Source organism: Pinus tabuliformis, chromosome X (genome assembly GCF_031772625.1).
Source record: "Pinus tabuliformis cultivar Carrire ecotype Pingquan chromosome X, CPIR1, whole genome shotgun sequence".
Classification (NCBI taxonomy): Eukaryota; Viridiplantae; Streptophyta; class Pinopsida; order Pinales; family Pinaceae; genus Pinus; species Pinus tabuliformis.
Window position 1 is genome coordinate 1,744,790,816 of NC_142308.1, and position 14,956 is coordinate 1,744,805,771.

Here is a 14,956-nt window from a genome sequence, read left to right on the forward strand (position 1 = left end):
GTTACTAGAGCCATGACCCATCTAACCCAATTATGATAAAACACAAAAGCAATAAGAACCCTCCTAATATAGGTCCAGTTCAACTTATCATAAGCTTTGGCTAGGTCCAGTTGCATGATCATTCCAGCCTTCCTGTTGCTAGTCAGTGAGTGCACCACCTCCTGTGCTTGAATGATGTTGTTGAGAATTTGTCTGCCTTCCACATAACCAGATTGTTCCCCAGACACAAGAGTGGGAAGAAGAGGTTTGAGTCTATTGGCCACAACCTTGGATATAATCTTGTAAACCACATTGCACAATGCTATGGGTCTAAACTTATCTGGAGTTAGGGCATTGTCCTGTTTAGGGATCAGAGAGATGAAGGAGGTGTTGAGTGCCTTCAGAATAGTTCTATTCCTCTTGGAATCTTCTACTACATTCAGAATGTCCTGTTTAACAATATTCCAGCAAGCTTTAAAGAAATCAACATTAAAACCATCAGGGCCTGGCGCTTTACCATTCTGCATTTCCTTGAGGACCTCACTGATTTCCTCTTCAGTTACTAGCCTATTGAGGTTGAAATTATCCTCTCTGGACACTAGTCTTGGTATATGTCTTGTTAGATCCTTGATGAAAGGCTCTCTGTTTGAAATGGTTTCCTTTACAATCCCACGAAAGTGCTGAACTAACACAACTTCTATTTCTTCGTGGGTGCTAAGCAGTTTCCCTCCCTCATCCTTGATCGAAGAGATTCTATTATGAGCTCTGTTTGCCAAGGTAGATCTGTGGAAAAATCTGGTATTTCGTTCTCCTTCTTTTAGCCATTGCACTCTAGATTTTTGTCTCCAAAATATTTCTTCTTGTTTACATAAGTTCTCCCAATCTTGCTGGAATTTGGTGGCTTTATCATTGCTGACTTTATCAAAGCCATCCTTGATAAGGGTTTGGTTGAGTACCTGCAATTTGTTTTCGACAACTTTTTTTCCTTCAAAAATATTGCCAAATTCATTCTTGTTCCAATCTTTTAGCCTGAGCTTGATATGTTTTAGTCTTTTGTGAAGAAGAAACATACTTGTACCCTGAATATGCAAATCTTCAGACCACCAACTTGAAATGTTGCTGGTGAAATCTGGATGGGTGAGCCAGATATTCTCAAATCTAAAAGGTCTATTCCTGGGAGTACCAATGCCCTTGACCTCCAGTTGAACCGGCCAATGATCGGATCCTCCAAAGGGGAGAATCCTTGCTTCCATTCCATTATCATTGAGTATAAGGTCCTCTGAGATGATGAATCTGTCTAACTTTGAGGCAACTAGAGACTCTCCTCCTCTTCTATTGTTCCAAGTAAAGAGACCATTACTCGAATCAATGTCAACTAGCTTCATAGTATCCATAAAAGTTTGAAAAGCTAAGGAATCTTTATTTAGAGTTCTGGTGCCCCCTTTTTTCTCCGATAGTGATTTGATCATGTTGAAGTCCCCACCCATAATCCATGGTATCTCTACATATCTCTCTCTGAGATCCATAAGAGAATCTAGAAACCTGAGTTTGTCATCCATTCTCTGAGGGCCATAAACATTCGTGACCAGATAGGTCTCCCTATCCCCCACAGGTTGAATAACCACTGATAAATAATTTCTAGAAGCCTCAGCATCTATTATACCAATCTTTAGGGGGTTCCAAAGAGTAAGAATGCCTCCTGCTGTATTTTCTACCTTGACTTCTAGAAACTCAAATCGATTGAGCCATTTGCTATAAATTTCTTTTATTTTCTAAATGGAACATTTGGTTTCTAGATAAAAATCATATCCAGAGCTTCTTGTTTCATTTTATTACTAAGTAATCTTTGTTTCCTTTTACTACCTAGACCCCTGATGTTCCAAGAAGTAAACTTCATCATTAAATATTTGTGAAGGAGTAACTAGTTAGGTCTTTCATCTTACCTGAATCTATCATTAGCTTTCCACATTCCATCAACAACTCATTCTGCTTTTTTCTGCCTCTTTTCTTTCCTGGGCATCTAGGTGCTAATCCTGGTGTGTTTTTTATAGTTTTCACACCTTCGTTACCCTGTTTTGCCATGTTACCTTGCCTGTCCATCCCTTTAGCCTGGGTTTTCCATAAGTACAACTATTGTACTCTAGTGAACTCTTCTTGAGGTAATGAGTCTAACCCTCCCATGGTTCCCTATTTCAAGAACCCTTCCAAATCTAGGTGTTCTATATCAAGAATCTCCTGAAGTTCATGGTCCTCCATTTCCATCTCGCTCTGGGTCATTTCCTGGTCCATATCCAGTTCTACATCGCTCATCATAACCTCTTTCTGTTTATTATTGTTCTTTGTTTGGTCTTTGTCTTCCTCTTTCTCCTTCTCCTCTGGACTTCCCTCCATTCCCTGATCTACTTTTGTCATCTCTTCTTCTTCCTCGAGAACTTGGTACCTGTTCAGATTAGCCTGAGGCCCTTCTGCTTGATGTTGCTTAAGTCCCCTTTTGCCCCCTTTTCCTCTATGGCTCACTTTTTGAAAGCTTTCCGTATCTTTCATTGTGGAAGCTTTGCTCTTGTTCTCTATTTTACTGAGAGGGCAATCCTTGAAAAGGTGTCCATGCTCATGGCATCTGCAACATCTAAAGGGAATATGTTTATAATCTACTGTTTGCACCCATTCTTCATAAAAAACTTCTAAGATCACCTCATCTGGCAGAGCTCCAAAGAGATCCATTTCCACACAGATTCGTGCAAAGGAAGTGTATTTTCCTCTTCTAGTGGCTTCAGAAGCTTTGACAAAACGTCCTAATTTATTTCCTATGGTTGTTAACGATTCTATTTGCCAGTAATCAAGAGGAAGGGAGTAAAGTCTTACCCAAACCAGAACTGAAGTGAAAGTCTCTCGCTCCGGGACAAAGTTCATCATCCACGGCCTCATATAGAGGCCAGCAACTGCGTAGAAGTAGGGCCCTCCTTCAAACACTCTGTCTTTATCCTCAATATTTGTGAAGACCACAGTAAAGAATCCCTTTGACCCCAGATGTAGGTCAATGCTCCCTTTTGGTTTCCAATGGTATTTAATCCATGTCTGTAATGCTTTTTCAGTGGGCCATACTCCCATGAATTTACAAATGATAGCATAAGTCCGCATGTGGTCCATGTGTGCTTGCAGAGCAGGATCATTCAGAACTACTCTGGGTGTAACCTCAGTTTTGGGTTTACATGGTCCCTTCTGTGCCTTGGTTTTTGCTCCCTTTTCCTTGTCGTCTTCCTCCTTTTCTTTTGTGCTTTTATTCTCTCGTGCTTTGACTCCCTTTTGCTCTTCTTCCATGCTCACTCTTCCTTCTTCGGCAAGACCTCTGACCTCCTCTATTGGCTTCTTACCTCAGCTGGCAACAATCTGCTTGTAGGAGGGAGTGGAGCTCCCTCCTTTGCGCCCTTCCATGGAGTTCAACACCTGCTACAGACTGTAAACCCTAGCTGTTCGTTGCCTCGCATATGCAATATTGTTAAAGGAAGCATCAAAGATTATATCAACCCAATATTAACAATTCACTCTCCCTTCTTCAATTCAATTAAGTTTGTTAATTAATTAATTAATCTATCTTTTAATATTAAGGTAATGAAAATAAATTTTATTTAAAAAGACAATTATTAATATTTTTTAAATAATTTAATTAAAAATAAAAATTAAAAAAATAAATATGGTTTAAGTATTTTGGATAGCTCATAAAAGCTTTATACAAAATGATACATCATCTTTTTCACAAAATAGCTATGGTATCTAAGCTTGTTTACCAATATATTATCATGTTTAAAATTGATTTCATAGACAACCATGCCTTAAAAAAAACACATATTTTATAATAAGGATAAAAAAAACATATCTCAAAATAGATTAAGAGAAAATTACAAAATATTCAACTTAATATAATTAAATTATTTATTTAAAATTTTTAATACAGTGAAAAAATAAAAATATAAACTTTTAAAATTTATTTTTGCAACTTTTCTTTGGACATCAATGCTTTTATCTATATACATATAGAAATCAGATGTAACAAAAAGTGGATTATAAATTCTTGATATCCCTAAATATTGGTTCAAGTAAGAAGTTTTTCGAATCAAGTCTCCTTTTATCCATCCATTGTATGATTGAGAAGGGAGCCACCTAGAATTTGTATTTATGTGAGTTCTTTTTTGAGTTCTATAATGATAACCAACTCCAGAGCAGAGAGTTTATGAGCTTGTTTGGAGTTTATGAGCTTGTTTGTGGCTTGGCCAATTCCAAAATGGACAAAATAGAATGTTTTTAGAGAGAATAAGATGACTCCATTGATCCCTTTCTTCGAAAGATGGCCTTGAGAGGCTTTATCAAAGTAAGCACATAATTTTTTTTCATTGATATGGCTAGCTTTTTTTTCATTGATATGGCTAGCTGATACTTGAGTATGGCCTTGAGAGGCTCTATCAAAGTAAGTACATAATTTTTTTCATTGATATGGCTAGCTAATGCTCGAGTACTAGGAGGAAAGGAGTATTGGGCAAAAATGCTTATGAGGTTGATACTCATGACACACTTGAGGGCACGGTATTCTTACTCTTGAAGAGAGTATTTTTTATTGGGCAAAAATGTTTATGAGGTTGATACTCATGACACACTTGAGGGCAGGGTATTCTTACTCTTGAAGAGAATATTTTTTATTAATGTTAAATAAGTTTAAGTATATTTTTTTATTAATGTGAAATAAGTTTAAGTTAAATTTGGATTGAGGTTAGGATATTTTTAGTATTTTTACCCTTGAAGAGAATATTTTTTTATTGATGTGAAATAAGTTTAAGTTAAATTTGGATTAGGGTTAAATGCGTGAGGTCAGGGTATTTTTAGTATTTTTAAGAATAAGTTCAAGTTAAATTTGGATTAGGGTTAAATGTTTGTTGTGGCAACTTCATACTGTTAATTTTTTTTTTTTTTTTTTTTTTAAAAGTAGTATTTAAGAATTTCGAAATAAAATTTAAAATTGTGTTAAAACTATTAAAAGTTATTTTTTTAATCAAATAAATTAATTGCGAAATTCAAAGTATTGGGTAAAAGTTTTAAAATTTTATTTTAAAATATATTTTTACAATTGTAGCTTGTTTATATTAAAATAAGGTTTTCAAAATTTAAATTTAATTATCAAATATCATTTGGAAGATGGTAGGAACTTAACTTCCACGGAATATTTTGGAATAAGTGTTTGATATCCATCTCAAAAGTAGTTATGTTATTTTTATCTTTCTAAATTAAATTGGTTAATTAAAAAAAAAGTTATATGAACATGAGTGATGAATATGAGTGATGGGGTTTTGGACATGATGACAGGACCGTAAAACAGATGTAAAAATAGTAAAGGAGATTTTATCCTGAACCTGTAATTATTTCCCTGAAATCTTACAAAATTAACTAACAGATTATCTAACAGAACTGTTGAGGGTAGCTACCTGTGCCCTTGCGGTTGATGATGCCTCCAACTCCATGCTTCCGTTACCAAAAGACCGAATCCACCCAACCAAACTGAGCAGAACCTGGCTACTCAATCCAGTAAGCTTCTTAGTTGAAGCCAACTGTTCCCGGGTGCCTAGAACCTCAAAACAATTCAGGTTCTTCCTGTAGATAATTTCCGTTGATGATGTTCCTCCTCCTTCAGATTTCTTTCCCTCTCTGTTTTACCTTCCTCTTCCCTTGATCCCCCTCTAAATTTCTGTTCCGTGGTTTTTATCCGATTTCTTGGCGGTGGCCGCTCTTCCACCAACAGCCCATCGCTTAGTCTACTAGTGACACCCTTCCATGTCACGTATCATCTCCCATATTTCTTTTTAAGGTCACGTATATATATTGGAGTTAAACAAGGTTGCCCCCTCTCCCCTACTCTATTTGGCATTTACATCGATAAGCTCGAAGGTTATTTAGAAGAAGCAGGATGTGGTGGCACAATCTTAGCTGGGATAGTCATTATCCTTCTTCTCTATGCTGACGATATTGTTCTTCTGGCAAGGTGCCCTTCTGATCTTGATAAGCAACTCAAGCTTCTTAAGGATTTCTGCTCTACCATGGGTATGACTGTTAACACAGACAAAACAAAAGTTATGATTATCAAATCTAAGAAGGACACTTGCGCTAATTTTACGTATGACAATAATAACTTGGAGGAAGTGTATTCTTACAAGTACCTAGGAATTGATATCCATCACAAGCTCAACTGGAACCATAGCATTGAGAAAAGGATCAATGGGGGATGGAAAGCTTATTTTGGTCTTGAAAATAATTGTAAAACAACAAACCTCGTAATGTGGGATAAAAAGAAGTTCCTCTTTGAAACTTTAGTCACTCCTGTTATCTTATATGGCTGTGAAGTTTGGGGCTGCAGCATCTCCAGAGAATCATGGAGGAAGATTGAGCAAATCCAGAAGCGTTTTATAACTTATAACCTGAAAATTAAAAGTAATACACCCTATCCTATTCTCCTTATAGAAGTAGGTCTTTCTTCTATTGAGAGCCTAGCTATGCTCAGGTTTCTGATGTACAAGCACAAGCTCAATAACATAGACAATCATAGACTTCCTAAGCTAGCTTTAAATTCCAGCCAAAATCACCTAAGGCTTAACCGAGGATGGCATAAGGACACAAGTGCCTGGTTAAACTATTGGGAGATCAATGAGAATGATGCTCTGCAAAACATAAATAACATTAAAGGTATTGTTACTTCTAAGTTCAAAGACAAATTGTGGTGTGAGAAAGATTTAGCGTCTAAAAGAAAATTAAGTTATTATAAGAAGGTCATCAACCCCACCCTTGAAGATCAAAAGTATCTCTCTATTCTAACTAGCTCAAAAAAGAAAATTAATATAGCAAAGATTAGAACGAATTCTCATGAGCTCCATAGTGAAACTGGCCGCTGGGTAGTTCCTAAAACGCCATGGATGGAAAGGATCTGCCATATTTGTGAGAATAGAAGCATCGAGGATGAAAACCACTTCCTCTTAGAGTGCCCTGCATACAACCACATTAGATCTCAATTTCACAACCTTTGTTACAATACTGACCTTCCTAGCCTTTTACAATGCCAAAATTATAGTGAACTCGAGAGGCTTCTCTCCAAGCTTTTTGAGCATAGGAATAAAATCTTAAATCAAAATAAATAATTTGTCTTTTTAGGTCTGATAGATCATTATTTGGTCTCAGCAGACGGTAACCACCACCATCATCATATATATATATATATATATATATTCTATGATTTAATAAATTACATTTCTTTATGTTTTATTAAAATACTCCTTTTAATATAAAGATTATAACATTATACTAATTAGCCATTTTAATTAATTTCTTATATATATATTTTTAATTATTTTAGTAATTTATTAATATAATTTTTATTAATAATCTGAAATATATAATTTATATAGCCATCTTTTAGTATTTACCCATACATTAAGCAATATGGGTGTTGATGGATGAGTAGAACCTCTATTCCAAGAAGTGTCATGGTATTTAATACTTATAGTTAATTTAGTATATAAATACTAGTGTGGTGTATGCGACACATGCATATGTAGCTATCATATGCATGCATAGTATGCCTGCTATTATTCTTGCATGAGGTATTAGTAAGCCAAGGCATTATAACAAAGTATATTTACATGTTAAGAATCTTCATAGCAAAATGAGGTCAATCTTTGTTATTTACATGTTAAGAATCTTCATAGCAAAATGAGGTGAATCTTTGTGGTTAAGAATCTTGTTGCATAAGTTTTTAAGGCACAATCTAACTTATTGATGAAATGACCTTTTTCACTATCATTTTTCTCGTTAATTTTAGTCAAAATCCGAAGAGATTTTTAAAATCTTGATTTTAAATTGTTTAATATGCATAATTCCAGTGCTCGAGGGGTTTTCAAGGGTGCCCAATCCATTTATGCTTTCGAAAATTTATTTTAAACAATAAAAAATCTTGAAATTGTATTGCCGGATTTTGGTGAATTCTGGTGAATTCCCTTGAAAATGGTTTTCAAGGATGCTGAATGTATTTATGCTTTCAAAAATGTATTTTAAACAATAAAAAAATCTTGAAATTGTATTGCCGATTTTGGTGAATACCCGTGAAAAAAGCTATTTCGTCTGTAAGTTAGATTACATCATATTTATATATATATATATATATATAATTTAAATAAAATTGTATTTTAATTATTTTTATCATTTGTTTTTTTAAATTTTAATAATTTAAAATGACTGAAATAAATATTAAATATTTGATATTTATTAATGATAATTATTTAATTTATATGACTCTATTAACAAATATATATATTAGATATAAGTCTTTCGGATTAATTACATAGTTAAGATTTATCAACATTTTTGAACCAACTAATATGATTTATCCTCATAACCTCATTATCAAACTACACTACCTAATATAAACCAATAATCTAATTATACATTAACAAATAAAATTATCCAAAACGAACCCTCCCATTAAAATTATTTTAAAAATGTTTGCAAATTAACATAAATCTTATTTAAAAATATTTTAGAATCTCCTGATGATGCGGTCCGGATTTAAAGGAATCTTTAAAATCCATTATCCTTAGATTCTCAGTAGATACCGGGTGAAATGGATTACTCTGAAGGTCCACAAACCCTGTTGCCAAATATGAATCAATTAATATAGCAGAGAAATATAATAAGTATAGACATCCGTATGAACGCGAGTTGACGTTTTCAGTCCCTGCAGGCAACATGTCGGGACTCGGGACTCCGTGGCTGGCCCTTGACCACATTCTAATTTTTTTTATCAAAATTGCCGACATTCTAAGTACGCGGAAGGCGTAGGAATCGCAGGGGTTCCATCAAATGAAATATCTCTGAAATGGGGACCTCGGCATTTGGTAAAATCCATGCTATCACATTCCATTGTTTTCTATTCGTGCTGAAATTGCATTCCAATTGGCTAAGTTATTGATTCCATGTTTCCTAACTCTTTCATTATTAAAAAGTGCAGCTGCTGCAGCAGCACCCTCTGTTCTGGGGTTCTCCGGAACCACACGATACAGAAGCCTTCAACCACAGGGTTATATACAGCAAGGGCCTCTGCTGTATGTGGACTTTATAACCAAAGTAAGGGCAGGAAGAAATTACCTTTTCTCTCGATACCATTGCAATCCGAGTATGTTGAGAGGAGGCATGGTATCGAGAGAAGGCAGAGGTCTAATGGTTTTAGAAGAAAGGCTCAGCAATGGAGGTTTACAAAAACAGCTTTTGGGTATCACCCATAGAAGAGTGATGCACAATATTTGTAGGGTAAAAAACCGAAGGCATATGGCCTTGTGCTTTAAGAATGGTGACCGACATGATAAGCCTGCAGAAAATTCGGTGTCCTGCACAACGTTCAATATTCTTGCGCCAATATACAAGCGTATCAATGGTGAGGTGGGTTCACACACTCGCCTTTTCAGACCAAAGCCTCAATTCCAAGTAATAAGGAAATGTTGAAGTGCGTGTTACATCGCATCAATTCGATATTAATATAGAAATGTTGAAATGTATATTATGTAAGGGTATTGCCTGCAATATGTTAGCAGAAGCCTAACGAAGAGACCTGTTTCTGTTACATCACTGATCAGTTTAATGTGCATGATATACCTTAGGGAAGGGTGGGGTTGTTTCACATTTTTAACCCCAAATTCCTCTGGCCCTATTTTTCTTTCCATTCCAGTTCCCATTACGTTTCCCTCTCATTCCCATTTCCTGTCTTTGGTAACATAGTATGCGTGTATACGTCTTTGAATTGGTCAAGCTCAAGGATTAATAATTCCAAATAATTCCATGTTTACTAGACACTGGCCATTCTCACTGTGGCATTCTTACGTATTGTAGTCTAGCTGCTTATTATTTTGTTAATAGTGGTCCCTATGATCTAGGGGCACTTGCCAAATCGAAAAGAATATATCCAAACCATAAACACCTATATTCTCATTGTGGCTTTGGACAGGTTGGTTCCATCCGAATTTTTTTTATCATTACCATGTAGCTGCTTATGTTTTTGGCCATAGCAGTCCCAGTGACCTGCAGCAATCACTCTCTTTAAAAGGATCGAGCGAAACCACTTGAAATGAGGGGTGAATGGTCAGCCCATTACTTTACTCCTTTGTGTCCTAAGGGAGGGCAGAAACTACCTGATGGCTCATTGAGCCGATAGGCTTTTTTACAGCCCAGTATGATGTGTAACCCTGTCTATCCGTCATCAAAGTTGAAATTTCGCTTAGGTCGGCCCAAATAATAATTTAAAAAATAAAATAAAAAATTAAATAACTATACAAAATAGCTAAATAATGTCGGTTCATAAAAAAAATTTACATGTGAAGAAATTGGATCACTCTCGGCTCATGTTAGATCAGTATTTAAGATGGATCTATGCTGGTTATATATATACACACATAAATGGGAGAGTTGAATGGTCAGCCCATCAGTTTGCTCCTTTGTGTGATAAAGAGAGGGCAAGAGGGCAGGTGCTTCTTATTGGCTCATTATGTATGTACACATCTATTCATGAAACCACTTGAAGTTAGGGGTGAATGGTCAGCCCATCAGCGCATTATGTATGTATGTGCATATGTATACATAAAGCCACTTTGAAGCAAGGGGTGAAAGGTCAGCTCCTCACCCCGCCCCTCTGTGAGAAAGTAGGTGCTACCTATTAGCTTGTTATGTATGTGCATCTATATGTACATATATGTTTGTGTCTATTTCTAAGTAGCATGGGTATGTGTACCTAGGTGATGGATTCTTTGTACTTGTAGCCATGTATCATAAATGTACATTTACTTATATTTGCTTTACCCAGCAGTATGTTGCAGCCTGCAACTCATCCACGTACCACACCATGCTCGGGCCAAATTTGGAGATCTACCCTAATTTTGGGTACGTTGATGTTGATTTTGATCCAGGTGGATATTGGTGGTCAGCTGCCTATTCCACCTAGACCTCCAATTTCATCAGTTTCTTTGTTTATAGCAGTAGTTACTATTTTTAGCAGTTTTTCGGGTCCTAAACTTCTGGATCCGTTTTGACTCCCTAAACGACGTTTTTTTTAGGTTCGTAGCAGACTACGACTATGGGCCTATGACAAATCATGTAGTACTCGGAGAGATCTTTCCAATGAGGTATTTTATGCACCAAACGAAGATAATATGACCAAGTTACGACCCCGGGAAGTTGGCTGCCCAACTAACCCCAGGTCCCCAACGGGGCCCACGAACTCTTGGCATTCCATCTCTTGGGGTTAGATTTTTGGTTATTTAGGGTTTTCTCTTGCTGCTCAATAATAAAAAGGCCCTTGAGCCTCATTGTAACACAGTTTAGAGGCATGTAGCCGCCACATCTCTTCTAAGAGATAAGCTACCATTGCCCGAGCTAGTTTATTTCCATTTCTGTATGTAAGCATATTTCAGTTCTTTGATATTAATGAAATGAAGTTTTATTTCTACTGCATCTTTGTGTTTATGTGTTTATCTGTATTTTGTTGCGTTCCTGCATAAGCTTGGATAAGTGGTATCAGAGCGGTCTGCTCTTTCTCTATTTTTCTTTGCATGTCCCCAACAAGGTCAAAGTATAAGGAGTTAGGGCTCGAACTAGTTGAACCTTTGCAAGACCAGCCTCACAAACCCTAACGACCTCCCATGGCGGAAGAAAAGAAAGACAAGGGGGCAGGAGATATTTCTAAAATATTGCTCGAGGAAGCCCTCGAGTGACAAAGGAACTCGATGATGGATAACTTTGCCTAGATCCTTTGGCGGCTACCCATAGGCGACACATCTTCATCCAACAACCACTTTGGAGACGCCACTCCTTTTAAGGTACAAGTTAACTTTGACACTCTCATATTTGAAAGCCAGATAGATGCAGATGCTGTAGATAGATGGTTAAATTTGTTGGAAGAATATTTTTCAGTTCATGACTTTTCCAATCACGAAAATATTACTTTTGCACTCCTCAAAGCTGCCCCACCTGTCAAGGATTGGTGGGAAACCTATTGTGAACAAAATGACGAGAAAGAATCAATCTTAAAGAACACTAGGGCTGCTATCAGGACCCTCTAACCTTATTCTACTGGCCTTTAGCTCACTCTTTTATTCATTAATTCTACCATACTAGCAGTGGATAATAATATTTCGTATAGGTACTCAATACAACCCCATGAATGAGCAAAATTAGGGTTGCGTTAATGAGAAAGATCTCCAGGAAAATTGCTGAAAAGAGATTGAACATGTGGAAGAATAGGAAGGTTATACCTTGAGCGTGGTGAAGGGAAGTGATTTGAATCAATTCTTCTTTCATTTTGTGATGATTCTTCTTTCATTTTGTGATGGGTTGTTGTGTTGCAGTGTGACACTTAGTTACTTATGGGAGGAAGCAACACTCTGGGGAGGGGAGGAAGAACACTTACAACAACTAATGAAATGAAAAGAGATGGAACATGTGGGTGGAAGAAGGCACTGCGTTGTGCTGTGCCTGCTGTTATATCATATTATACATTGAGCGTAGCGAAGCCTTAGCTTAGAGCATTACTTTTGAACTAATATAATTTGCAGTGTCTTGATTTGGCAGTTATAAAGTGGTAAGGGAATCCTCATTGTTTTCAGTTGACCCACTTGGAATTCTTTCCTAGACACCATCAAGGAACAATTTTACCCAGTCGGGAGCTATGAAGACAAATACATAAGTGGACCACATTGTGACACGGAAGGGACCAAGATGTGCTAGAGTTCACAAATGTTTTCCATACCCTTCACACGAAGCTGGGTGTCAAGGATTCTGAGCGGCATTTGGTATTCAAGTACCGCAGCTCTCTACACAAGTACATTCAGGACGAGATGGAGTTCCTGGACATCTCCTCGCTTGGCGTTGCCTATCGATACATTGTCAAGATCAAGCATAAATTTAAACAGAAAAAGTGAGACTTTGGATCTGCGAATCCGAAGCAAGGGAAAAGCGCCCTGCAGAACAAAGGACAAAGCCAAGGCGGGGCGACCCAGGACAACCCATCGAAGCTGCAAGCAAAGAAAAACACCACGAAGACAAAGAAGGACACAGGGAAATGGTGTGAGTTCCATAAGAGCCCCACTCACAACATAAGTGAGTGTCGAGCCAAGCAGTCACTAGTGGTCGAGTTGAAGGCTTCCGAATCAGATGCATGTTCTGACTCTAAGTCAGAAATCGACAAGGGGAATGACAAAGGGAAGCAGATTATCGATGCAGAGCCTAGTGCCACCATTGCCACCACCAAGATCCATAAGGATGAGCCCGAAGATCTAGAGGAGGGGGAGCGGCTCTTCCACTCACAGATGTGGGTGAAGGGTTCTCCATTGCAGTTCATTGTCGATAGCAGGAGCCAAAAGAACCTCATTTCAACAGAGGTCATGAAGCGGTTGGGCCTACCAACCACACCTCACCCGCAGCTGTACACCATTGGGTGGCTTCGCCAAGGGTGAGATCTCGCATTAGCCAATAGTGCCGCATTCCCTACAACATCAAGCCCTACACAGATGAGGTACTGTGTGACGTTGCTTCTCTTGAAGTTTGTGATGTATTATTAGGTCAACCATACTTGTAGAAGCAGTGTGTTGTGTATGAGTGTAAGCCTCGCACTCTTACTATTAATTTGGGGCAATAAGTTGTAAAGGATACTGGAGGTAGCACTGCCTACCACCATTTCTTTGATCAATGTGAAGAAATGCAGTAAGATCATTTCCTCGACTAGGAAATTTGTTTTCCTTATGATTCGCCCTCAGGGCAAGAAGAAGATTGTGGCCATGACCTCCAGACAGGGCTCCTCTGCATGACAACAGCAGATGGACAAGGTTGTGGAGGAGTACAGGGACATCTTCACCACACCCATAGGGGTATCTCTACACTGTCAGGTCAAACACTCCATCAATTTGACCCCGGGCGTGCCGCTACCCAATGGCGATCTATCGACGCTCTGTTCTGGAGAACGGTGAAATCAAGAGGTAGATTCCGGAGTTGGGCACATCAGGCCAAGTTCATCACCCTGTGGGAGCCCGATCGTGTTGGTACAGAAGGACAGGACCTGGAGACTCTGTATTGAGTATCAGGCGCTGAATAAGATCATTGTTTGGAATAGGTATCCAATCCCACAGATTGATGACCTTTTGGACCAGCTCAAGGGGCCCAAATATTTCAACAAGATTGACTTGAAGTCTAGTTATCACCAGGTACCGATTGAACCTTCCGACGTGTGGAAGACTACTTTCAAATCCAAGGAGGGCCTTTTCTAATGGCTGGTCATGCCTTTCAGGTCGACGAATGCCCTCGCAACCTTCATGAGGCTGATGGACGACATCTTGCGACACTTCACCAACTCATTCGTGGTGGTGTATTTGACATTTTGATCTTCAGTCAAAGTTGGGAAGAGCACCTCCACCATATTTGACAGGTCCTCCAAACCCTGCGACAACACATGTTGTGTGCCAATTTGGAGAAATGCACTTTGATATGACCTAGGTTCAATATCTAGGGTACATCATTGATGAGTGGAGTGTGCATGTGGACCTAACCAAGATACAAGTCATTCGAGATTGGCCAGCCCCAACAACTCTAATAGAGCTCTGCAACTTTCTGGGTCTTGCCAACTTCTACTGCAGGTTCATGTTGGGGTTCTCTCATATCACTTGGCCTTTTGGTCAAATCACTAAGGGAGGAGCAAAAGCAAAGTTCTTTTGGTTCGAATCCCAATAGAAGACGTTTGTCGAGTTGAAGCATCGTCTCTACTTTCCACTAGTGCTCACATTACCAGACCTGCGACAACCATTTGAGATCGAGACAAATGCCTCCGACTATGCTATTGGTGCAGTTCTTACCAGTGTTCCACAGAGACGCGTCCCCTAGGGTCGGGTGCGTGCACCCCTCGCATCCCACGCAC

General features: G+C 38.1%; 1 protein-coding gene across 1 annotated transcript in view; it reads left to right on the forward strand.

Annotated features, from left to right (window-relative positions):
- Nucleotides 1–8,735: 8,735 nt before the first annotated feature.
- Nucleotides 8,736–14,956, forward strand: part of LOC149146766 (putative calcium-binding protein At1g02270) — a 37,318-nt gene continuing 31,097 nt past the window's right edge. Inside the window, exons 1-2 of the mRNA XM_089452993.1 lie at nucleotides 8,736–8,903; nucleotides 9,017–9,444. Of these exons, the coding sequence (XP_089309119.1) occupies nucleotides 8,885–8,903; nucleotides 9,017–9,444 (447 nt within the window). The 5' untranslated portion in view covers nucleotides 8,736–8,884. The remainder of the gene's footprint in view (nucleotides 8,904–9,016; nucleotides 9,445–14,956) is intronic.